At 43.2% G+C, this 22,922-nt stretch overlaps 2 protein-coding genes across 2 annotated transcripts in view; one reads left to right on the top strand and one right to left on the bottom strand.

The window, feature by feature from the left end:
• Nucleotides 1–16,851, top strand: part of LOC109479313 (cholinesterase 1-like) — a 54,113-nt gene extending 37,262 nt beyond the window's left edge. The window contains exons 5-11 of the mRNA XM_019781269.1: nt 3,591–3,778; nt 4,861–4,911; nt 5,041–5,188; nt 9,129–9,319; nt 12,263–12,395; nt 13,711–13,813; nt 14,990–16,851. Coding sequence (XP_019636828.1) covers nt 3,591–3,778; nt 4,861–4,911; nt 5,041–5,188; nt 9,129–9,319; nt 12,263–12,395; nt 13,711–13,813; nt 14,990–15,440 — 1,265 coding nt within the window. The 3' untranslated portion in view covers nt 15,441–16,851. The remainder of the gene's footprint in view (nt 1–3,590; nt 3,779–4,860; nt 4,912–5,040; nt 5,189–9,128; nt 9,320–12,262; nt 12,396–13,710; nt 13,814–14,989) is intronic.
• A 2,808-nt stretch (nt 16,852–19,659) lies between these two features.
• LOC109479312 (fatty acyl-CoA hydrolase precursor, medium chain-like) overlaps nt 19,660–22,922 on the bottom strand; it is a 63,941-nt gene continuing 60,678 nt past the window's right edge. The window contains exon 10 of the mRNA XM_019781268.1: nt 19,660–22,042. Within this exon, the coding sequence (XP_019636827.1) occupies nt 21,580–22,042 (463 nt within the window). The 3' untranslated portion in view covers nt 19,660–21,579. The remainder of the gene's footprint in view (nt 22,043–22,922) is intronic.

Genomic DNA, 22,922 nt, shown 5'->3' with positions numbered 1-22,922 from the left:
TGTTATTTACTACCATTGTAGAGCCAGATACGTACAAAGTAAATCCAACGTTCCGTGCAGTCGTACTGACTCATTAACAATATCGCGGATATGGGTCCTTTTCTACCTGAACTAAAGAATGAAGAAAGATATACGTTTAACATTTTTGTTACATTTGCTAGTTCATTACGTTCTTATTTTTTTTTGGAGGGAGGAACAGAGAGAAAAAGAGATACAGATAAACTGACACATGAGCAATATCGCAGAGCTTGTCGGTATTCACCAATATTGCACAGAGCGCCGTAAAGTCTCTCACTCATCCGATGATGGATCGAGTCTTTCTGCGCGTTTCCCGGAGCCATTAAAAAACATCCCCACGGCGCAGGTAGACTCGCCCAAGGTCACGGTACAAGTCGGAGTGCAACCGGTACAGGAAATTACCAGTAAGTGAGTAGAGCGCGTCATCTGTTGCCCGGATGTACATGTCTAGCGACGTTTGTGCATTGGATCTGCTTCTTCATTCACATTAAATAGAATATTCAAAGACAAATCAAACTCTGTTACTGGATAATTAACGGAGATAACTTCCGGATGTTTCGAGTGACATCCCCCTTCTTCATCGTCACTAAATGAACTGAGAACACAAGTTGACACTAATCACAGGAAATTACCAGTAAGTGAGTAAAGCACGTCATGTGTTGCCCGGATGTACATGTCTAGCGACGTTAGTACATTGAAGCGGTTGCTCTTTGTTGCTTCTCCGTTCATATCAACGACGCGTTGTGCGAGAATACGTGTACAGCTTTTTTTTAAACTACTGCGTCACAGGCTAGGTTTGATCTATCATTTTGCATCGGTGCATTGAATTTCTGCCTTGAATGCGGCGCGTTACATATAGCTGATGTGATGTTTGATAAACCGGTATAAGTCCCATATACTGCGCATTATTGGTATGTGGATCATAAGGCATGTGGGACTGTGTACCCTGGGGAAGAGGGAGGTACACTTGCCCCTGGTGAAGCACGTACAACATGGAGGTATAGCAGGACCTTCAACGATGTTCACATCTACATTAGCGTTTTAGATTATTTCTTTATTTCTCTATTTAGCTTTTCCATTACAAAATGGTGGGGAAGACAAAGCAGGTGATTGCTCACCTCCTCTCGCTGTCACCTGGCAAACATACAAATTACATACACAAATGATAATAGATGCAATGTACGATTTGTAACAATTAACTGCAGTACTATACTATAGACTGACACTGACAATTATTCCGTAAAATCACGATTATAATTGTTCTTTAGAGGACTGAATTTTATTTTTAGGTATTTTAGAAAATCCACTCCGTCGATATTGTTTAACGGAATCCTTTTGGTGATTGTGGCGTTATCCGATAGAGAAGACTGGTTACGTCAACCCGTCAAAGTCAGATTCTCCTCCAGGCTGCCTCGTACGTGGTTTATGCAGATCTGTGCAGAGCGACTAGCTTCTATCAACGTGATCTCACAACAGCCTTTTAGGGACCCATTCTCCACAATCCTTCCCCACTGTCAGAAGCTCCATTAGAAGGCTCTGCTGATGGCCGTGACTTGTTCGCAGGGACCCTAATGCTGTAGCCGGTTGTATAATTCCCGCATTACCCTTTCGGACCTAAGTGTCCTGGGCCCGAACTGTTAAACATCTGAAGGATTATATACTGTGTTATGTAAACCGGGGCTCGTTCGGAAAATCGCATCACCAAGCAAACTTAGGTAGAGTCTTATATCAAAGTACGGGACACTTGGTTTAATATAGATTTACCCTGAATCAAAGAAAACTGCCGTCTTTAAGTTTTCCGTTTCAATGACAGGACCTGCTTAAGAACATACCAAAAAGTGGTGCAAGCATTTTTAAGGGTGGTTTAATATCTATTAGCTTGTACCAATCATTTATAGACTCAGAGGCTGCAGGAAAAACGATACGATTCTAGACTTAAACATCGCATTAGGTGTTCGAACGAGGGGGAGTGCTGCCACGCTGCGCCCCTGTTTTCTTTATGTACGGCAGGGTCAGAGACCCTACATATGTCACTGTCAGCCGGGCCGTCAACAGAGGCGTCCCCGTCAGTCAGACATAACGCGAGGTGATGGTTCCTCGGACGGATGTGTATTATCTGTCCTCTGCAGCAGGCGCGGGCTCATTGTGCCTCCCACCCGAGGGGAAAAACGACTCAATGGCGAGAGAAAGTCAAAGTGAGTTTACAGAAAAGATGGCGGGTTGCCGACGCGCGGTAAGCCCTGCCCCGCTTATTTAGGCCACAGCAAGTAAATTTTATGGATGACATCCTCCGCAGACTCCAAATCTAATGCGAGCGAGCGAAAAAAAACAAGACGGGCCGACAAAAACAAGTTTCCCACATTTTAAAATTTTGACTCAATCATTGTACAAATGGTTTTGTTTCAGAAGGAACATCGCATATACACAGCCAAAACCACATATCACTGCATCAAAGTAAGAAACAAAACATCAGAAATCAGAGCCTTAATTTTCTAGTTTCCTTTCTTTATAGTTAGCTGCCATTCACCTTTCTGCATCTTTGCCCATTTTCGGCATTGTGACCACTGTCAGAAGGCAACAAAATTTCTTGTTTTTTTTCGCGCGCGCTGATGTCATCCATAAAAATGACTTGCTGTGGCCGTAGATGCGGGCAGGGTCAACCGAGTTCGCGACTATCTCAGCGCACATGATGACTGACGGCTACAGCAGGCATGTTTCCCTAACATGTCGTGGCGCCAGCAGTTCTTACCGTTATCAGCTGTACCAGCTCCTCTGGGATTACTGTAGGCTCACGGATGCATCAGCCGAAACTGAACTCTAGTCAACGCAATAAGGATGAAATAAAAGAACCACTTTGAGTTAGAATGCAGGGCTTCACCGAGGAAAACAAAGATACAAACGCTTGCACTTGTTAAACAAGTAACGGTTGTGAATAAAGGACTTCAATTCTAGAACTCAAGAACTTCTATTCAATCATTCACCGACCTAATAAAATTATTATCTATTGAAACCACACCATCTCAATGTATATTGACCCTCATGGAGCAAAAGTTCCCAAAAGTCTGAGGATGAGGGAAAATGGTTACTGGAATGGCCTTTGGCTGATTTTGAGGGTATCACTCAGAAAATAAAGGACTCATCTTTGGGCTTGTTTCTGCAGTTTTAAAAGCCCAAAGTATGAAATACTGACTCAAATGTGAAGCAATATGTCTCAATATCACATTGCCTTATTTAGAATATGCCCAGTTCTGTTGCCTTGAAATCGCATTGGATGCCTTTAAAGCCAGTTTTTGCCCCCATGTCGCAGGTCTGTAAACACAGGACAAATACAGGACAGACGATACTCATTTTCACTTGAGGAAAGTGCTTTTCACAATGGCACAAGATCGGTGGCATGTCAGGACTCGAACCCGGGACTTCTTGGTTCCGACTCGAGCACTCTGCCGTTACGCCACATGACAGACTTTTAAAGCCAGTTTCTTCCCCCATATCACAGGCCTGTTCAAGCGGGTGAACATATGGAGTTTGACAGACTTTAAAGCCAGTTTTTGCCCCCCCCCCCTATTCCACAGGACTGTTCAAGCGGGTGATCCTGTCCGGCAGCTCCCCGTTGCGGCCGCTGCTGCTCCGCTCGGCAGACGACATGCGGAGGGAGAGTTACCAGCTCGCCGTCACCTTAAACTGCGGCGGGTACGACAACGCCGCCGGCATCGCAGACTGCCTCAGGAAACTCAAGTACCAGGTGTTCCTACAGCGAGAGGTGGGTGTTGAATACGTATCTGATCAAGATAGATCGGAAGATATGTAGCATGTAGAGCAAATCATATTGTAGAAGAAACTTTTAATTAAAGTAAGATTATACAAAACAAAATCTCGAACACAATTTCATCTAGCCATAAATCTACGCACCCGGGTAAACACTTGCTCTAGTTTTAAAAGTTAGAAGGTCAGGTGTTTCTACAACGGGAGGTGGACTATCTGATTGTTGTAATTATTTACCGTAGGAAAACATATGGTTTTTGCTCAGTTTCCTCTTCTTCTTCTCTTGAACCAACAATGTCAGTGTCAATGACCTGAACCAGACTGAACCTGACCTGAATAAGCATCTGATCAAGATGGATTGGAAGATATGTAGCATGGGGAGGAAATCATATTTTAGAAGAAATTCTTAATTAAAATAAGATTAAACAAAAACCTCGAACACGGTATGATATGTGCCCGGGTGAACGCCCGCTCTAGTTTTAAACTTTAGATTGCCAGGTCTTGATGTCTTATATGATGTATTTGTTGACGAGCAACCAAACTGTTGCCTGTAGAGATGTATGTGATGTGTTAGTTGGAGTATCCAGAATGATGTGCTATATGATGCGTTATTTGATGATGACCAAACTGCTGCCTGTACAGGTTGACAAGTTACATGATGTGTTAGTTGATGAGTAAACAAACTGCTGCCTACACAGTCAAGTTGATGAGTTAGTTGATGAGTTAGTTGATGAGTTAGTTGATGAGTTAGTTGATGAGTTAGTTGAATAGCAGGTATATGACATGTTAGTTGGTGAGTAACCACATTACTGCCTGAACTGGTTGATGAGTTATATGATGTCTTAGTCGATGAGTTACCATGCTGAATTACCAGGCTTCTGTTATGTATCATATCGATGTGTTATTTCATGAGTTACCAAACTGCTGCCTGTACATAGTGAGATTGATGAGTTAGTTAATCTTCTGTGCAGGCTGACGGATCTGTACCCGGGTCCACGCTAACCCCTGTACTAGACGGCCAGGTCGTGCCGGCCTTGAAGTGTTAGTTGATGAGTAACCCTGCTGGTTTGTTATGTCCAGGCTGACGGGTCGGTACCAGGGTCCACCCTAACCCCTGTGCTAGACGGCCAGGTCGTGTTGATGATGTGTAATTGTTAATGTCTGTCCAGGCTGACGGCTCTGTGCCCGGGTCCACCCTAACCCCTGTGTAAGACGACCAGGTCGTGTTGATGTTGTGTGTTTGTTGATGTGTTTGTACAGGCTGACGGGTCGGTTCCCGGGTCCACCCTCACCCCTGTGCTAGACGGCCAGGTGGTGCCGGCCTTCCCTGACGCGATGCTGCGGCGGCTGCAGGTGAACGGAGAGGCGTGTCTGCTGGGCTTCACCGGCAGGGAGTGGGCACCCAGAGGTGAGTACTTTTTTATTACGTTTACCTTGAAGTTCGTAGAAGGAAAATATTTCTTTTTGCTCTGTTTCTTCTTCCGTTCCAAATCCAGATGGATCAGACACGTCAGTTACCATGGTAACTAGTGCTGTCGCAAACTGTTTTGTTGGGTTACACTATGTTGCGAGTTGCAAGTCAGAGTTGGATTTGGTGTCACCATACCCTCGTGGAGGTAAACAGTTATCATTTGCATTTTTTATATATTCTATAATTATCTCAATACTCCCACCAATGACCACACAATAGTAAAATTATGTGAATTTATCTTCAGTTGCTTTAAAATGAGAGAAGAAATCTTTAAGACTTAGATTGGATAAGATATAGTAGCTAAGACTGCTGGGCTTCACCGGCAGGGAGTGGGCACCCAGAGGTCTGTGTTTTTTTATAATTCAATTACTCCTATTATTACCACTAATGGCCACACTATAATAAAATATGTGAATTTATCTTCAGTTGCTTTAAAAGGAGAGAAGACAGATTTGATAGAACATAGTAGCTAAGATTGCTGGGCTTCACCGACAGGGAGTGGGCACCCAGAGGTTTCTGCTTTTATAGCAAGTTTATTGCAAATCCATGCCCGAGGGCTAATTGCAAAAACATGATAAAATAACGAACAATAAAAATGATAACAGGCAAATTAAATGCTACTTATGATATTAATATGTTTCTCAGTATTCATGTACATGTAACATCATCAGTATGTTAGCATGAGAGTTCATCAGTGTTGGAAAACTTCATTGTGACAACATGGCCAAACGTTTAGCATTTTTGTCATAATCATCAGTATGTATTTAGCCCAATGTACATGAATATGCAAAAATTGATTGATTGATTGATTGATATATTCACAGATATTTACACTTCGTAAATTACATGTGCCATAATTCATAGCATTCTAAATCGTTTCTGTGATAAAATATAGCTCCATTACCCTTATGCGTAAGTGTTAAAGGGAGCAATGAACAGAACGAATTATCTCTTTAGCCATATTATTGCATATCCAGGCCCTTTACTCCATATCCAGTAAAGGGACACATAACATGATGCAGTAAAATTGGTCCCGTTCTGCGTGTGTAGGCGGGAGGCACTGTTAAATCAATAATCACGGCAATATATCTGTCTCCGGCCCTAAAGGCTTCATTAAAACCGTATCAGTGTTGGGGACGGCGGAGGTAAATGGTTGACCCCAGCCGGATCCGGGCAGACTGCTGACGGTTTCATTGGGCCGTAAATCCGTCCGTTATGGATCGAAGGCAGGGGAAATGTGTCTTTATTGGGCGGGGGAAGTGATTGAGTCTCTGTTAGCCTGCTTTCCTCCGCAGGACCGCCCAGGGGGTAATGGACTTCATCATGGCGCGAAGCCGAAACGTTTCCATAGATCCACACGTCGATACGTGATGGGTACGGGAGACTTATCTTTCTAGTGGAAGATGCACCACCCATGCCTAGGGAAAATGTTGTGTTTCCTGTCATATCGAGGGTTCGAATCAAATTGGGAATAGGCTTTTTAAATCACGGAATTAATTTAAAAAAAAAACGATGAGCGTTGCAGAATAGAAGCCCGACACACCACCTAGGCCTAGGGAAAAAATGCTGTGTTTTCTGTTTAGTCCTAAAAATAGTAGGGTCCATCTTATACAATGCAGTTTAACAAGGTAAAACTTGCATGAGGACACTTTTAATGTCAATGTTAGAAAACCGGGGAAGTGATTGAGTCTCTGTTAGCCTGCTTTTCCCCGCAGGAGCGCCCGGGGGTAATGGACTTCATCACGGCGCGATGCAGAAACGTTTCCATAGATCCACACGTCGATAAGTGATGGGTACGGCAGACTTATCTTTCTAGTGGAAGATGCACCACCCATGCGTAGGGAAAATGTTGTGTTTCCTGTCATTTCGAGGGTTCGAATCAAATTGGGAATAGGATTTTAAATCACGGAATGAATAAAAAAAACGATGAGCGTTGCAGAATAGAAGCCCGACACACCACCCAGGCCTAGGGAAAAATGCTGTGTTTTCTGTTTAGTCCTAAAAATAGTAGGGTCCATCTTATACAATGCAGTTTAACAAGGTAAAGCTTGCATGCTTGCATAAGGACACCTTTAATGTCAATGTTAGAAAACCGGGGAAGTGATTGAGTCTCTGTTATGCCGAGGTCACATTTCCAAACCGGGGCCCGGCCGGACTCTTTATATGAACGAAAAACTCACAATTCATATCAAGAATATACAGATAGATTGCCCATCTTTTATTTTCTTTGACGTCAGTAATATACATCTTATACAATGCAGTTTAACAAGGTAAAACTTGCATGAGGGCACTTTTTAATTAATGTCAATGTTAGAAAGCCGATTGTGCAACGTTTTTTCACTCAGGTGTCAGATCATGAAGCTAGAAAAGGTTGATCAAATCGAAATATTAAATCCCTTGCAGGGGCACACCCCCAAAAGAGTCTAGGGTCTGCAGGTTTTTCTAGGGTTGGTCGGGAAACAGGAAACACAACATTTTTTGCCTAGGCCCCAGTACCTATCAACGGTGCAACACAATGAAGCACCGCCCATACCAGTTGACCCCGTGTCTCGGCATTCATTTCCAGGATTCGTATCAAATTGGGAAGAGGCTTTTCAAATCACGGAACGAATAAGAAAAAAAAAACGATGAGCGTCGCAGAAGCAATTTGCGGGGCCCGGTGAAGTGTTGCCTGCGGAGGATTAGGGCAGATATTGGTTGCGAGATGCGGAACTCACCAGGCGTCCATGAGCTGGGATGAGATTACGGGAAGGCGTAATAGAGTGATTCCCCTCAGATTAGGAATACGTTGACAATACCACGAGAAACTATTGGTCAATGAAATGGGAGAAACAGTAGCAGCATTGAGTTGGCAACTATAGTCGGCCACAGAATAGACTCTCCCCAACCCCATGAAGGGGGGGGGGCGTCTTCCCGCTGTCTGAGGGGCCAGAGAGCGTCAAGGGCGAGAGTTTTGAAAATTGAACCATCTGGAATGGCATTTCCTGCGTTTTCCAGATGATTTCATAGGAAAAATCAGACATAACTTTTTATTAAATGACAAAGTGACCGTTTTTTTACTCGTACGACTCCAGTCCCACTGTTTATGCGAACCAGTCCATCTTTTCAAGAAATATCTTGGGCCTTAAGATAAAAAGTGGACCTTTGAGCCTTGTGGATACGGGCTACGGGCATGCTCCCGGCAGACCAATCAACACCAGAACACATCCGGAGCTCCGGGCCGGACGTCCGGCTCCGGTCTGATCCGGCTATAATTGCACCCGTCCCTGGGAGATGTGAAAACGCCGTCCGCGGGCTCAGATGGTGAACCCGAAGCACTTTCTTCTAGATGGAGATATCTCCTCTGGGCCTACTTCTGTGCAGTACATGTACATAGTCATGGAAAGGGTAGCCATTCTGTGACAGCTAATGTAGGGCATTGATCTTAAGATGTGGTAAGCACACTTGGAGTACAAACTTGCGGATTGTACTCAGCTCAGGAACTACGGGAAATCAGAGAGGCCAGAACAAAATATCGGCATAGATGTAGGAACTGCTAGTATATCATTTTACCGGATACCCCACCTCCATACAGTGAATTGTAACACAATATCTATGTAGCAGGGAATGTATGAACGAGTTTGTAGTACTGTGTTTTCCGTATTGCTGATTTTTCGTTAATGGAAACAGCCCGGCCGGGCCCCGGTTTGGAAATGTGATGACATCAGCATAAGTGTTCAGGTCAGAAGCTAGCCCCTTGCTCCTCCGTGGATTCATTCAAATCTGACGAGTTACTGAGACATTCTAACAGAACCATTGTACCAGAATTTGGAATATTGAGTCATTGTAACAGAGCCATGCATGAGGACTGACCTAACTCCCTCCCTTTACTCCGCAGCCATGCCAGGTAGCGGGCCGGTGGCCATGGACGGCGGGATGAGTGAGAAGGACTTCCACCATCACATGGACGTGTTCCTGAAGGACCTCAGTCCGTACGCGCCGCCAGAACTCGCATCGCTAGTCACCTATCAGTACACCAACTGGTCCCAGGCGGGAGACAGGTTCACAACCACAGACAACTATATACAGGTAAGACTTGATTTTGTCCATGTTGGTCTATGATAGAATTTGAGATCGTCGATCATTAATTCAGGAAGACATGATGGTTCAGCCTTAATAAAACGTTGGAGTATGTATGTTATATATATATATATATATATATATATATATATATATATATATATATATATATATATATATATATATATATATATGTGTGTGTGTGTGTGTGTGTGTGTGTGTGTGTGTGTGTGTGTGTGTGTGTGTGTGTATGTATGTGAGTGAGTGTGTGTGTGTTTAAAATTTATTTTGTAATTGATCAGTGACACAATGAGAATAGTATACCAATACACTTTGAGATGTACGTATACGCTCGCTGATTTGTTCTGTTGAAGTCACTCAAACCTTGGAGGAAAAATATATGGAATCAAATGCTTCGCAAAGCCCCATCATTCTCCTGAAATCACCCTTACGTATTTTGATCTAAATTGTGAAATACATACATCATAGTGTTCTCCAACAATGAGATGATTCACATTTCAGACAATTCGTTGTAACTGTTAGCATGCAATGTCACAATTATATGTACAAGCAAAAGCCACTTTCAATATCTCTAAAAAAACAATCGTTTAGGCACCATCCTACATCTATGGCTCAATCGCAGTGTGCACTACTGTACTTTTGTCGCTACGGCCATGCAGACATCCGACGCTCAATAAAAGGGATAAATGTTGAACAGGAGTCACGCAGGAATCGGAATATGGACTCAAAGCGAAGATCTCCGTAGCTAACCGCCCAGGCGGCCATACAGAGCGGGTCGATACCCTCTACATTTGCAACCAACCAAAAAAAGTTCCCCACATTCCCACGTCCCCCACCGGTACCTTTCTCCTGAAATCACAATTTGGTTGTGAATCGCATACATTCATACTGACGGATCTCCACAATGATCCATATTTCAGACAACTCGTTGGAACTGTTAGCATGCAGTGTCAATCGCACTGATGTGCACTATAGTATTGTACGACCAGACAGACATTCGGCAGTCAATAAAAGGGATAACAGGAGCCAGGCAGGAATGAGGATGTGGGCTTAACGTGACGTAGCCTCTACCAGTCCTCTGGAGGCGGCTGAAAAGAGTAGAAATTGGACAAATATAGAGAGATAACATGCCAGGGAATTTGGTCCTCTAGAGAGTACAGTATGCCGCATCCGAAACTGTACTCTCTAGCGGACCGACTCTCCTGGCATGCTATCTCTCCATCTAGCCAATTTCTACTCTTTCCAGCCGCCTCCAAAAGACTGGTGGAGGCTGAACGTGAAGGTCTCCGTAGCTAACCGCCCGGGCGGGCCTGCAGAGTGGGTCGATACCGCCACATAATGATTCACATTTCAGACAATTCATTGGAACTGTTAGCATGCAATGTCAGAAGCAAAAGCCAGTTTTAGTATTTTGATTTTTTTCGTGAGTACCAGTTTTACTCCTTCTTTCAACACTTTTAATATCTTTCAAAAGCAATAGTTTAGGCACCATCCTACATCTATGGCTCAATCGTAGTTTGCGCTGCAGTAACTGTACTTCACTTGTTTCTACAATCAGGCAGACATTCGGCAGTCAATAAAAGGGATAAACGTTGAACAGGAATGAGGATGCGGGCTGAACGCGAAGGTCTCCGCAGCTAACCGACCAGGCGGGCCTGCAGAGTGGATCGATACCGCCCCGCACATATCCGTGAACGATCTGCTCACTCGGCATCGATTTTCCGATAAGTAACACGATGATTTGTCGGCGCGCAGAGATCCCGATGTCCAATGTCGGGCTAGTGTTACTGCTTGACCTGCAGTGACCCTGCTTGGAGACGTACGGCAGGTGAAGACACAGATCAGTCAAATGCACAGGTGCTTGTGCGAAGACGATGTTCAGATGGGAATTTTAAGTTGACAAATATTATTTTTGAAGATCACACAAACACAGAGATCTGTCAAAAAGGAAACACAGGCGGAGGAGATGTTAAGCAGGAAGTTGACAAATTTTATTCTTGAAGACAAAGAAGAAGCACAGGTGCTTGTTTGAAGACATTGTTCAGATGGGAATTTAAGAGTTATGAAATCTTACTTTTTTTTACATTGGGAACAGTAACTCTGAGATTCACATGGGGCTGTGACATTTCTTTGGCGACATAAAAAGACGCACAAGAAGGAGCACAGGTGCTTGTGCGAAGACGTTAAGATGGAAATTTAAAGTTGATAATTGCCTGGGTGCCAGACCCATAGCACATTAGGCTCAAAGTTATCCAGTGTGCTTTGTGTCTGGAACCCAGGCTAAGTTGAGAAATTCTATTTTGTTGAAAATACGATCTGTCAAAGATGAAGCTCAGTTTGGGCGGAGACAATGTTCAGATGGGAATTTTAGAGTTCTGAAATTATTTATTTTTAACTTACAAATTAGGAACAGTAATTCTGAGATTCACAGGTGGCTGTGACATTTCTTTGGCGACATGACAATGCGTATTCATTTTTTCACATTTGGGTTTCTTTGCCATTACATGGACAAAATGGATCCAACAAGAATTAAAAGCAGATCAGATTCGTGGGAATGTACATGAAACCATGTCGTGTCTCCTTGACTATGTCAGCTCTTTCTATCAACCCAGACTTGCCAACGTACAGTGTACGATCATATGCTCTGGGGTTAAGGATGCATTTAGAGACCTCCTTCCTTTCGGAAAGGTCGTCTTCCATTTCACAATATATATGTTATTCGTATTTTCATGGGAGAGCCATTCGCAGAGTCACTAATGTTTCCCATGTAACCTACAGCTACACATGCCATTCTGTCTGGCCATGTACTCCGTGCTTGATGAATGGTTATTTGTTTACCCGCAGACATATGCGTCTGTAAGACAGTCTGTACAGTACATGTGTGTTTGCCTTAATGGTTAAAAGATCACGCATTTGTGCCCTCCCATTCAGGCCATTAGTGACGCACTCTTCGTGGCGCCTGCAGTTTCTTCGGCCGAACGCATGATGGCGCTCGATCTCCCCTCCTACGTGTATCAGTACAGATACCCCACAGCAGAGGGAGACAGAAGAACTCCCATCAAAGGTACATCTTCTAATCTACCTATCAGGATCCAAATGATCAACAAAACTGAAGATCAAATGCATACCACTGCACAAAGTGTACTGTCTACAGTACGACTTTACAATGGTAGTATATAGAGTTTACAATAATGGTAGTGAATAGAGTAAAAAGACCGGTACATTACCTGACTTTATTCGCATTTACTACCATTGGTAAATCCAACTTTTCTTGTAGTGTACATGAGTGACAGACATACGCGATTCCAGACACCTTGTTTTGTGTCGTTATGTGGGATAGAAAAGTTCAACATGCACTACAAGTGGCTTTATTTAGCGTAGAACCGTTCAAGTATCACATGGTAAGTAAAGGTCCAGAATAATTGAAAGTTGAAAGACCCTTATTGTGCAAAGTACAGGTCCTGAATAAAGCAGAAGTAACAAACTTACAGCAATATGTGTGACAGGCTGAATAAAAGTTCTAAACGGGAACTATGCGGCTCCAGATGTCTTACTGAGGGACGACTGCGTGTGCAAGATGTCGGTAGCTTGAGGAATGAATCCCCTCTACTATATACTAAAAACTTACAGCAATATCTTCCCAAAACTATACAAATAACACTAGCATATTGGCTACACGCGATGAAAAAAAAAAAACTGTCGTGAAGTGTCCATGATTATCGACATACAAACCGATGTAACTGATGCATTTGTTTTGTAACGCCCGAAAAGTAATCTCGCGACGTCAATTGATCACCTCCCCGTGACAGAGGAACTGCATCATTAAGAGTTCCAGGTGAACCCTATAGATTCTGACATGTAGGTTATTGTAATGTTTATCTGTAATGGTCCAGGTGGGGGGCAGGATCTCCCAAACCGTGCGAACCTGGCGATGAGCATTGATTATTGCAGACATTAAGGATGACGGATCGGTGTTTGCCTGATTGGGAAGTGATCCTCCCTGCCCTTGCGTGTCTGATTTCATTTGCTCTTCCCTGTGGTCTTAAGTTGTGAAAGGCGTCAATGACCCACTGCTACCAAGTTCCAAACGGACAGAAGAGAGAGAACTGCGTAACAACGTGTAAATAAACTGAAGTTATCTTGAAATTTCATCTGTGTTGGTAGAAGTCATTATGAGCAAGATTGAACTGTAATTTCCAACACAATTGAGTTGAGTCCAATTTTTGTGTTGGAAATTACAGGTAAATCTTGCTCATGATAAACTGCAGTTGACTTACTGCTAATGTCCAATAATTCTATAATACTACTTTATTTAAATAGCGGTGCAGACACTGTGGTACTGACGATCTGTTGGTGTGTTGTTCCTGATGTTTGTACAGATGACGTTTTCCTGGTCTTCTCCGCGGGGGGTCCGCTGACACAGAGGGAGCAGACTCTCCGGCTGAGACTGGCGGATCTGTTCGGGAGTTTCATCAGAACAGGGTACACGTTTATTTGTCTATTTCTATTGATGAAGATTTACCACATTTCTGGAAGGATTGACATAACAGTTGACTATGACCTCTTCAAACCTGAGATCTGAGCTGCCTCTTAGTCAGTGTAATGTACAGTTTGCATTTGAAAAGAATAAATAAACAAACCTGAGATCAGACCGGGAAGGACCCCTGCTCTTTTTCATCACTGTGATTGGAACTTTAAAGTGAGCAGTCTTGTCGTACTAAATTCTGCCGTGCTGTAACCCTTACTGTATTGTGTATAGCAATAGGGAGGAATGCATCATGTAAGGTCGTATTCGCGAATTCAAAGATGACATCCCGTCTGTAGTTTTCAAATGTTGTGTCGGAAAAGATATCATCTGCAACGGGAAAAACTGATGCAAAGATGACGAAACATGCAAAGAAAACCGTGAAAAATCAGGGTTACGTGCAGGTGCAGTACATTCTGCCAACGTCCCGGTGCCCGTCATGTGCAACAGTGAAGAGCAGTGAAGAGTTCAATGACCGCGTACCGGCGAACCGGTCACATCTGCCACGGTGTGATCCTATAATCGAATCCCGGTCATGCTCAGACAATCGCTGATGACAAGGCAATAAACTATCTCCCGCTAAATGTCTGCTGCGAAACCCCAGGCAAACTCTACATGAATGGGCCGGTAGCCAAGGCAATCCATTCTCGTTTGATTTGTTGTCAAAAGCAACTTTTTTTGGTACGGCAGGTCCATTAGAATGGGAAAGGCCATTCTCACTGATTCCACCCAAAGAATACAGCTAGGGAAATTATGGCAGCAGTGTGTGATTTTATGATTCAAACTTTTTGAGTTTTACTGCAACTGTATGGTCTGGGATATGTTGACGTTAATCCGCGTGCAGATCAAACCTAAGGCTGACAGAAAGGCAAAATAAATGGCTATTAGTACTAGTAAATGAAAGCCTTGTAACGTGCGTCAGAGTGACAACTGGGGTTTTTGTGGTCTTTGCAGGAAGGTATTGACCGTTCTTTAGCATTAACAATGAGAGTAACAGTCCACGTTCTCTATAAGAAAGCATGCTTCTTGATGCACCATGTTTTGTGTTGTGTGAGTGTATGGGGATCATCATATAGCAATGACTCAATACCGAGGTGTTGGAAGTCATATATTTTCTGTGCTGCATTCTGCAGGGTTCCGAAATGGCAGTCTCGGCCCATGAATACATTCACTGCGGGGAGGCAGGACTACTTGAAGATAGGCAGAGAGGAGGCTGAAATGGACAGATATCCTCGCAGAAGACAAGTGACCTTCTGGAACGAGGTGTTTCCCTCCTTGCTGCGCGTGGTGGACAAGACTCGGCGGTCTCCCAGGCCGACCAAGCCGACGAAAGTGTCGCGGCCGACCGAGGAGGCCCCCGACATCACCTGGACCACAAAGGGGATCATCATAGGCATCATGGTGGTCGGCATCTTCCTGCCCGTGATGACGGCGTTCTTCGTCATGTACGTGGCCGACTTCAAGCAGCAGCGGCGCAACAGGAAGCTGCTGTATCAGATGTCGGACGAGCACAGGTACGCGCCGCCGCCCACGATACAGGTCAACGACAAACCGTACCATCTCCAGCTGTCAGAGGACGTCTGAAGGCGGGCCGCAAAACAGCAGTTGCCAACTCCACGCCGACTATACTCACGACGCGTTTACGACACAGTTACGAGCTTGTCCCGAGTGACGTGGTGGACTTGTCGCTAAGCCAGTGGATTTGTGCAGTTGTGTGAGTCTGTAGTTGTAGCCAGTGCTGAGCATGCAGACTCGTGTGGAAAGAAAAAGAACTTTGCGGACTTGGATCTGACGGCGAAAAGAAAGCGCGGTTCTGTTGGAGGTACACTCACGACGTTTGGCACGGTTTGATCATTCATAGGCCCTCCGGGGCTGAAGGAACTCAGGGCAGGAAAGACGCACATTTCGACATGCATTTGATGAGAATCAAAGAGCACCAAAGACATGGAACAAAGGGAACGTGTACAGTTCATTGGTCTGTAGTAGTTTTATTGTGTCTCTCAGCAGTTGCAGTCGATATCTATCTATCAAGTATGCCTGTTCGGCAGGCAATATGTATGCACAGAGCACTTCTTCTTCGTTTGCCGAAGGCAAGCCTGTTGCTTTTAGTTGACAGCTCTCCGATACTGTAATTGGAAAAGATGCGAACTTGCCTGTGAATTCTGCCAAATTGACTCGCGTAACGACGTTGTTTCTCCACACGCTAACAACTACACGGTATTGATTGGCGAATGTTTCATTTCTATATCCGGATGTATACCCTGAATGTTCCCAGACTCATGACGTGTCTTAGCGGTTCCCTCAGCAGCGATGGCGGCGGGTGACGGGATCGGAGGGAAGGCCTGTTGACAGGAAGCTCATCTGTGCAGGCCGTGATGAGACCGTCACCCGTCCGAACCCGGCGGATGAGGCCGATCCCCCTTGAGGCTCTGAGTGATGCCAGGGCTGCAGACGACATTCTGGTCACCTGCAGCCCCAGCAGATTTGTACTGTAGAATCCCGGCACCTTGCCAGCAACATTTGTATACGTAGAGACAGACGTTACCAGTAATGTATCTATACACCCGACTCTGTACAGACACCTGACACACTTGGGAAAGAGAATAGAGAGGATAAAAAGTCAAGCTGCCATCTCTCTGTCTGTGTGTGACAGATTCAGAGATCAATCCTATCGGTTCCATTAAGAACAGCAGATCTCTCAGATTTCTTACAAATCCTTACTTAATTGCGGTACAACTCATCTCAGTTTTGCTAATCGCGTAATCCTAAGACGGTGAATTGTTCGTGATGACACATTTCCTAAGAAGCTTTCCGAGACTCTGTAAGAAATTAATCTGGATTTACTCTAAATCCCACTAGCGACAAAAATAGACATTATCGCAATTTCCTAAGGTCAGAAAGAATATGTCAATATCGAGGAATTCGCTAACCCTGAAAAGAAGTCAAACAACAGGAAGCCAAAGACCACGAATACTTCAGCAGCCTCTTCCATCTCAGTTCCTTCTCAGGTGACTTGTGCCGTCTTTCAACCACAGTACTGTGTAACAGATCTTTATCCGGATGCCTAATCCTCGAAGCTTAGTCTATGGTATTGGCTTCCTCGCTAATCTCGTTGGAAATTTGCACTAAGATCCGCCTAGAGCCAAATCTGATTAGATTCTCCTTCTTCAAGGCTTTCAGGGGATCTGTTGGGATTGAATCATCGACTTTGTAATCTACAGACACAGAAATGGCAGTGTGACACTTGAATCACATTTGGAGACCGCACGAAGTGGTGATGCTTTTGTTCTGTGGATTTTTTCTGTACATTGTATGTATCTATTGTAAAGTACCAAATGTACTATTTTGTGCTACGAATGTAATTCCGTATATGTACCGTCTCTCTTAAGATATCCTGTGTTGTGAGTTTTACAGCTATGTTATACGTCAGTTTTGTCCCATTTTGTGGAAAGCAGTGAAAATTGGTCGTGTTGCAAGTAAGTATGTTTGACTTCCTCAGTGAAAAGCAGCGAATCAGGAGTGGATAGATTGGACAACGAAAACGGAAAAGCTTTAGGATGGTAATGAAAATCACCAGAATTTGTAGACCTAAAATGAAAAATGTGGACTTTTTATGATGCCCCTTAAATGCTGAATGCAACAATTTTGATAGAGTGAGTAGCAAATGGTAGGAAAAAATATCAAATCGAGTTTCAGAGACACCATTGTCTACAGTTTTTTTTTCAGACGGAATCATTTTGTAAGGTTTTCATCCTTCTTGCGTTTGCTCCCAGTCCTGTTGCCCTGGATACAGACTCAAATCTTTCCGGCGTATCGCGAACGCCGCCTACCGAAAAATGAGTGAAGTACAAGAGGCAATACAACAGAGTGGTAAATCGATGGAAGCGTTATACTTAGCGTGAATCTAACAGGCTCAAAGATGTCGAAACATCACAGGTGCCATCAGGCGCGTTGTCCCCTTGTCAATGAACTTAGTTCCCTGATGGCGAGCATGCAAAAAATCATTCTACAACTCCTCTGTTACGAGCCTAATTGTATAGTACATGTCGGTCTGCATGAATTCTAGGAATTTCGCAGGAATGTATCTATAGGAATCTGCCTTTAATATCTCGTGTAGGGATTAACAGTTCGTCATGCAATTATGGTGAATGAATAGTGATGATTGACATAATTATATGTAAAATGTGCAAATCAGGATGTAATTTGCATAATGAATTGTATCATACCATACCATATTGGTACATGACGTGAATTTTTTTCATCCTTTTGGCATTTGGAAAATTATCAAAAACAAATTATGCAAATCAGGGCCTCATTTCATTTCATTTACCTGAGCTAAATCTCCACCACAGATGAGAGTGATCATGAAACGCGTACAAAATATAGGTGACGTCACAACTATATTTACCCTTGTTCGTCATCACAGGTACGACGAATTGTCTAGCCAAGGCTGAAAATCTTCTGTACCTTTAAAAAGTGAATTTAGTTACAAGTTTCTTAAATCATCAACTTACCAGGTGATATGACAAGGATGCAGAGGTGTGTAGTGTAGGGTTAGATACGTCATTACATGTAAGATAGTGTCGATTATTTCAAGAAAAGTCAGAGAAAATGTAAGCGTAGATTTCCGAAGTGTCAATTCCGAGCTTTAGTGGATCAAGTTTTGTTTAGATTCTAGCAGATGTGTATTGGTTGATCTGGTAAGTTATTGACATTGGGAAATGGCGTTAGTAATATGTGAATATTTTGCAAGAAAACGCAAGATGCAAAGAGGATTTTAGGTCCCATCCTTTGAAGTTTCTAGAATCTTATTGTTTAAAGATGATCAACTTTGGTCTTAGATAACTGAGTCTTTATAACGAAAATTAAGGAACGCCAACGTTTGACAAAATCCACTGAAGGAAGGTACGCATGGGCACATGGCCTTTGCACCATACTGGTGCATTTCATACACGGAGAAAGTATTTTTGTAAGAAAATTGTGAGGATTGTAATATTCGTGAGTGGTTTGTGTGCACAGCTTTCACATAAGCACTTGACAGAAATGTACAGAATCTATAATAAACATCACCATGGCTCTTTTTTTGTCGCTTCATTTACTTGCAAAAATGAAAGGTTTAGGTGTTTTAGGTAATATGACAATTACATGGGGCTGCAAAAGGGGATTGTTAAGATTTGAGCTTCTCATGAATAAAGAATTGTTCGAACAAACGGTAATTTTACAATTGGAAGATTGAATGTTGGCCACATATTGAATATTTGTGCTACCAATCAGTTTATCTTCTCCAGGAAAATATTCAAATGTATACGTTCTCAACATGTATGTAGTATAGACATAGCTTATTACCATCCATGTGTATCTTAAAAAGAGACAAAGTCTTGTACAACAGACTCAGTCATCACACACAGTCACCGTATTGCTGCTCCTTTATTCATACTCATGAGGCTTGTTAGGGGACTTTCTCCAGTGCTGTACATACAACAATGCATAGATCAAAACGTACCAACAACGGCGTCACTGCGGCCCGGTAAAAAGCGTCCAAACACACGTCTGTACAAAAATAGTCTCATTAGGAAATCCCCTTCACATATTGTTTACACCAACAGTGAACTTATAACCCAGCTCCAATGGTACAAGCCACTTTTCTGGCTCAATATACTAACGGGTTCCGCTATTCCCAACTACTCTTAATCTTCCCCTAGCCAAAGAAAACCATTGCAACAACATATTATCTCTACCACGTTTTGGTCTGCTTGACGTACCAGGAGTACACAGGAATACCTATTGTTTCATGTCCAGTATGTCTAAAAAAATTCTCCCGATAAATAGGTTTTGCCATGTCCGTCTGCCGGTCAAACATTGTAGCCTTACCAAGCCTGTAACACACGAACTGCGATTAAATGAATCCAACTGACAACGTGCTGCACAATGCATACATGTATGTTCTCCTCTTGCGTCACTGTACATGTATACCCGGCACAAACATGAATTCTCATCCCACATTCCTCCCTTGTCTGTGTCTCAAGGTTCAGAAGGATGTGAATACCTCATTACAACGCAGCTTTGACTAAAGCAACTCCCGTTTGGGCTACTAGAACATCACAAAACAGGTTGATTATTCGGGCTACTAGAACAAAGACAAAACAGGTTGATTATTATGATAAATTTGCATCGGCTCACTTTGTGCGCAGACTGTGAGCTTGTTTGCTACAGGAATGACCTGAATGAAACAGAAGATAGCGAGACGGACATAACCTATAAATTTCGACCATTAATATCTGAATTAACTATCTTAAACCAACCGACAATTAATAATATTTTAATTAACCATCTTATACCAATTGATAATTAGTAAACGTGTATGTCACATTCGAGAATTTTGACAGACATCTTGGCTCTTTAGATAAATGTATTTAAAGAAGGACGAGCAGTTGCGGTTGTTATAGTACATTTGTACATCATTGATTGAACAAGACCTAACACAAACAGTTATAACATCCTAAATAACAACCTAAACATATGAAATTGATGCGGTTTGGTCAGCAAAGTGTCATCTAAGCACAGTTAGGAATTGTCTACAACGTGATTTTAACACGAATAAAATAAGGTGACGCCTTCTCTTGGTACCTCATACTTACAGGTGTTACGTGAAGCAAATATAGTCCCCCATTTTATTTAGAAAGACTTTTATGCCAAACAAAAACATAGAAAATGCCATATACATGTACTATCGTTCCTCACAATATTCGCACAGATATACACGGGCTTCTATATACACTGATGTGTTACACTACATCAAAATAGTTTTAGGTTATGTAATACCGCTCGTGATGTATATGTACAACCGGCTGACAGCCGCCCGAAGACATTCCAGCCTAACATTTCAAACTTCACAGATAGCAACATCGTCACTATAGCAACACCACTTTTACATTTCTGAATATATTTACATCATTCGTAAAATCGAAGTAGACTGTGGAATATTAGTAACCATTTGTTCTGTGCCTGGAGGCAATGTCACTTTTAACTTTCTAAAATCCATCCTACACAAAATTTCCAAACCATAAGAGAACCACATAGACCCCGTTCACATTCAAAAAACGGATCCGGATTGACCGCAGATCCGGATCAGAAATTCATCAATCCGGATCGGCCTGTGCGGTCACACTGCTTTTCACGAATCCGAATTGCGCAATTGCAATGCGGGGATATACTCCATGTGGAGGTAAATATATTATGCTACGGGTAGGACAGAACGCAACGTGAAGAACACTGAAAATCCCACTAAAAACATAATCCCATAAATGTCACGGACACATGGCCCTGTTCTCTGCTGGTGACAATGACACGATGTCCATACATCGGTATCATTCAGACACGTCCAATTCGAGTATTTGATGAAAGATACTTTTTATCCCGTTGCCTTACTTCAAATAACGCAAGAGGGCGTTGTGATACCGTGAGGGAATTTCCATGCGGTATTGAAGTGAACTGCAGCTCGTCTCTATGGTGATTCGAGGAAGCTTAGAACAAATGAAACATTAGAGAATACCGATCTACATTGTTACATCAGACACCTACAGAAGTCACACAACGAAAGGGGCTGGAGTTTATCATTAGTCGCCACAGCATTTACCCTGTACTAGCAGATGGTGGAGTAGACTGGAATACCAACTGGAGACGCTAGAGGGCGCTACGATACTATTACTGCAGTAGTATTTCCTCAGTCCTGGTCCTCCGTGATCTGGAATCTTGGGTACGGCGGCCTGTCGTTGGCAGCCACCGTGGGAGGCGGCGCGTACCTGTTCTCGTCTGTCATCTTGTTGGACAGCTTCCTCTTCCGCCACTGTTTGCGGAAGTCCATGACGTACAGGACGAAGAACAGGGTCATGACGGGAAGGAAGATGCCGATGACCATGATCCCTATGATAACCCCTTTCGTTGTCCAACTGATATCGGGGGCCTGCACCGTGGGCACCACGCGGTCCGAGGCGCTGGTGGGCCCGGCGCTTTTCTGCGCCCTCTCGGCGGCCGTGATGAGCGAGGGCACGATCTTGTTCCAGAAGGTCACTTGCTTTCTCCTGGGGAAACTCTCTTCCCTTGTGTCGTTGATATTGTCTATTTTCAGGAAGTCCTGCGTCTCCTGGCTGAACACGCGCAGGTTCTCGGACTCCCATTGCGGCGTGCTGCGAGGGAAAACGAGAAGAATAAGTTTTTCCAATCACATTTATAGATTTATCACGCGTTCAATGATGAAACGTGTCATGTGCTATCTGACCCTGACCTCTTCCCTCATGACCCAATGGAAAAGCGGTCAGCAGGCTGATTTGACTATTCCATGAATAAACAAAGGCTGATGAAATAAAAAGAAACAGGCAAAACGCACTTTTCAGGAGACACATAAACGTATACTTTACTCGGTAAGACGTATTTTGGCTATTGCTTATTAATAAAAAGATTACAAAGTCTCGACCTAGTCTCGTGTTCTCGCCAGACTAGGTCATGCACCCCGTGATCAAGATGTACAGTAGACATCGAAAATAAATCTGCAGGTACGTGTTTTTACCTTACCAAAACAGTCACTGATTGAGGAATATTCTACTAACTAAAAAGACTAGTTATTGTTTATGCTATCTATGTTGATAATATAAGTTCTTTCTTTGTCCCTCTCTCCTACATTTTCGTATATGTATATACTTCACTCACAGTAAGTGGACATTAACCCACAGATAGCGATGCTATTTAGGTTAACTACTTCTGTGAGGATCTATCCATACAATCAGGGCCAAAATTATGGACCCATTCAACACATACCATTCCTGGGGAAGGATTGAGGGTTTTTGTTTTATAGTTTATAGGTAAAAGGATCTTGATAATTCACATTGTCCCCAAAAGCACTCTTATCTGGTCCCACTTTTGTTGTGCGGGCGAGATATCTATTGCCCATTCACTCAGAATTAGGTCACCTACAATAGGAAACTGGATACGATTTGAAGCCGCTAATCAATACTGAGTGAGGCCTACGTGTGTGGACCAGTGTATTCTCCAATAACGGGGGATGTGAAC

The sequence above is a fragment of the Branchiostoma belcheri genome, unplaced genomic scaffold (assembly GCF_001625305.1).
Source record: "Branchiostoma belcheri isolate BF01 breed outbred unplaced genomic scaffold, Haploidv18h27 scaffold48, whole genome shotgun sequence".
Taxonomy (NCBI): Eukaryota; Metazoa; Chordata; class Leptocardii; order Amphioxiformes; family Branchiostomatidae; genus Branchiostoma; species Branchiostoma belcheri.
This window is presented reverse-complemented; position numbering and strand designations above follow the sequence as displayed.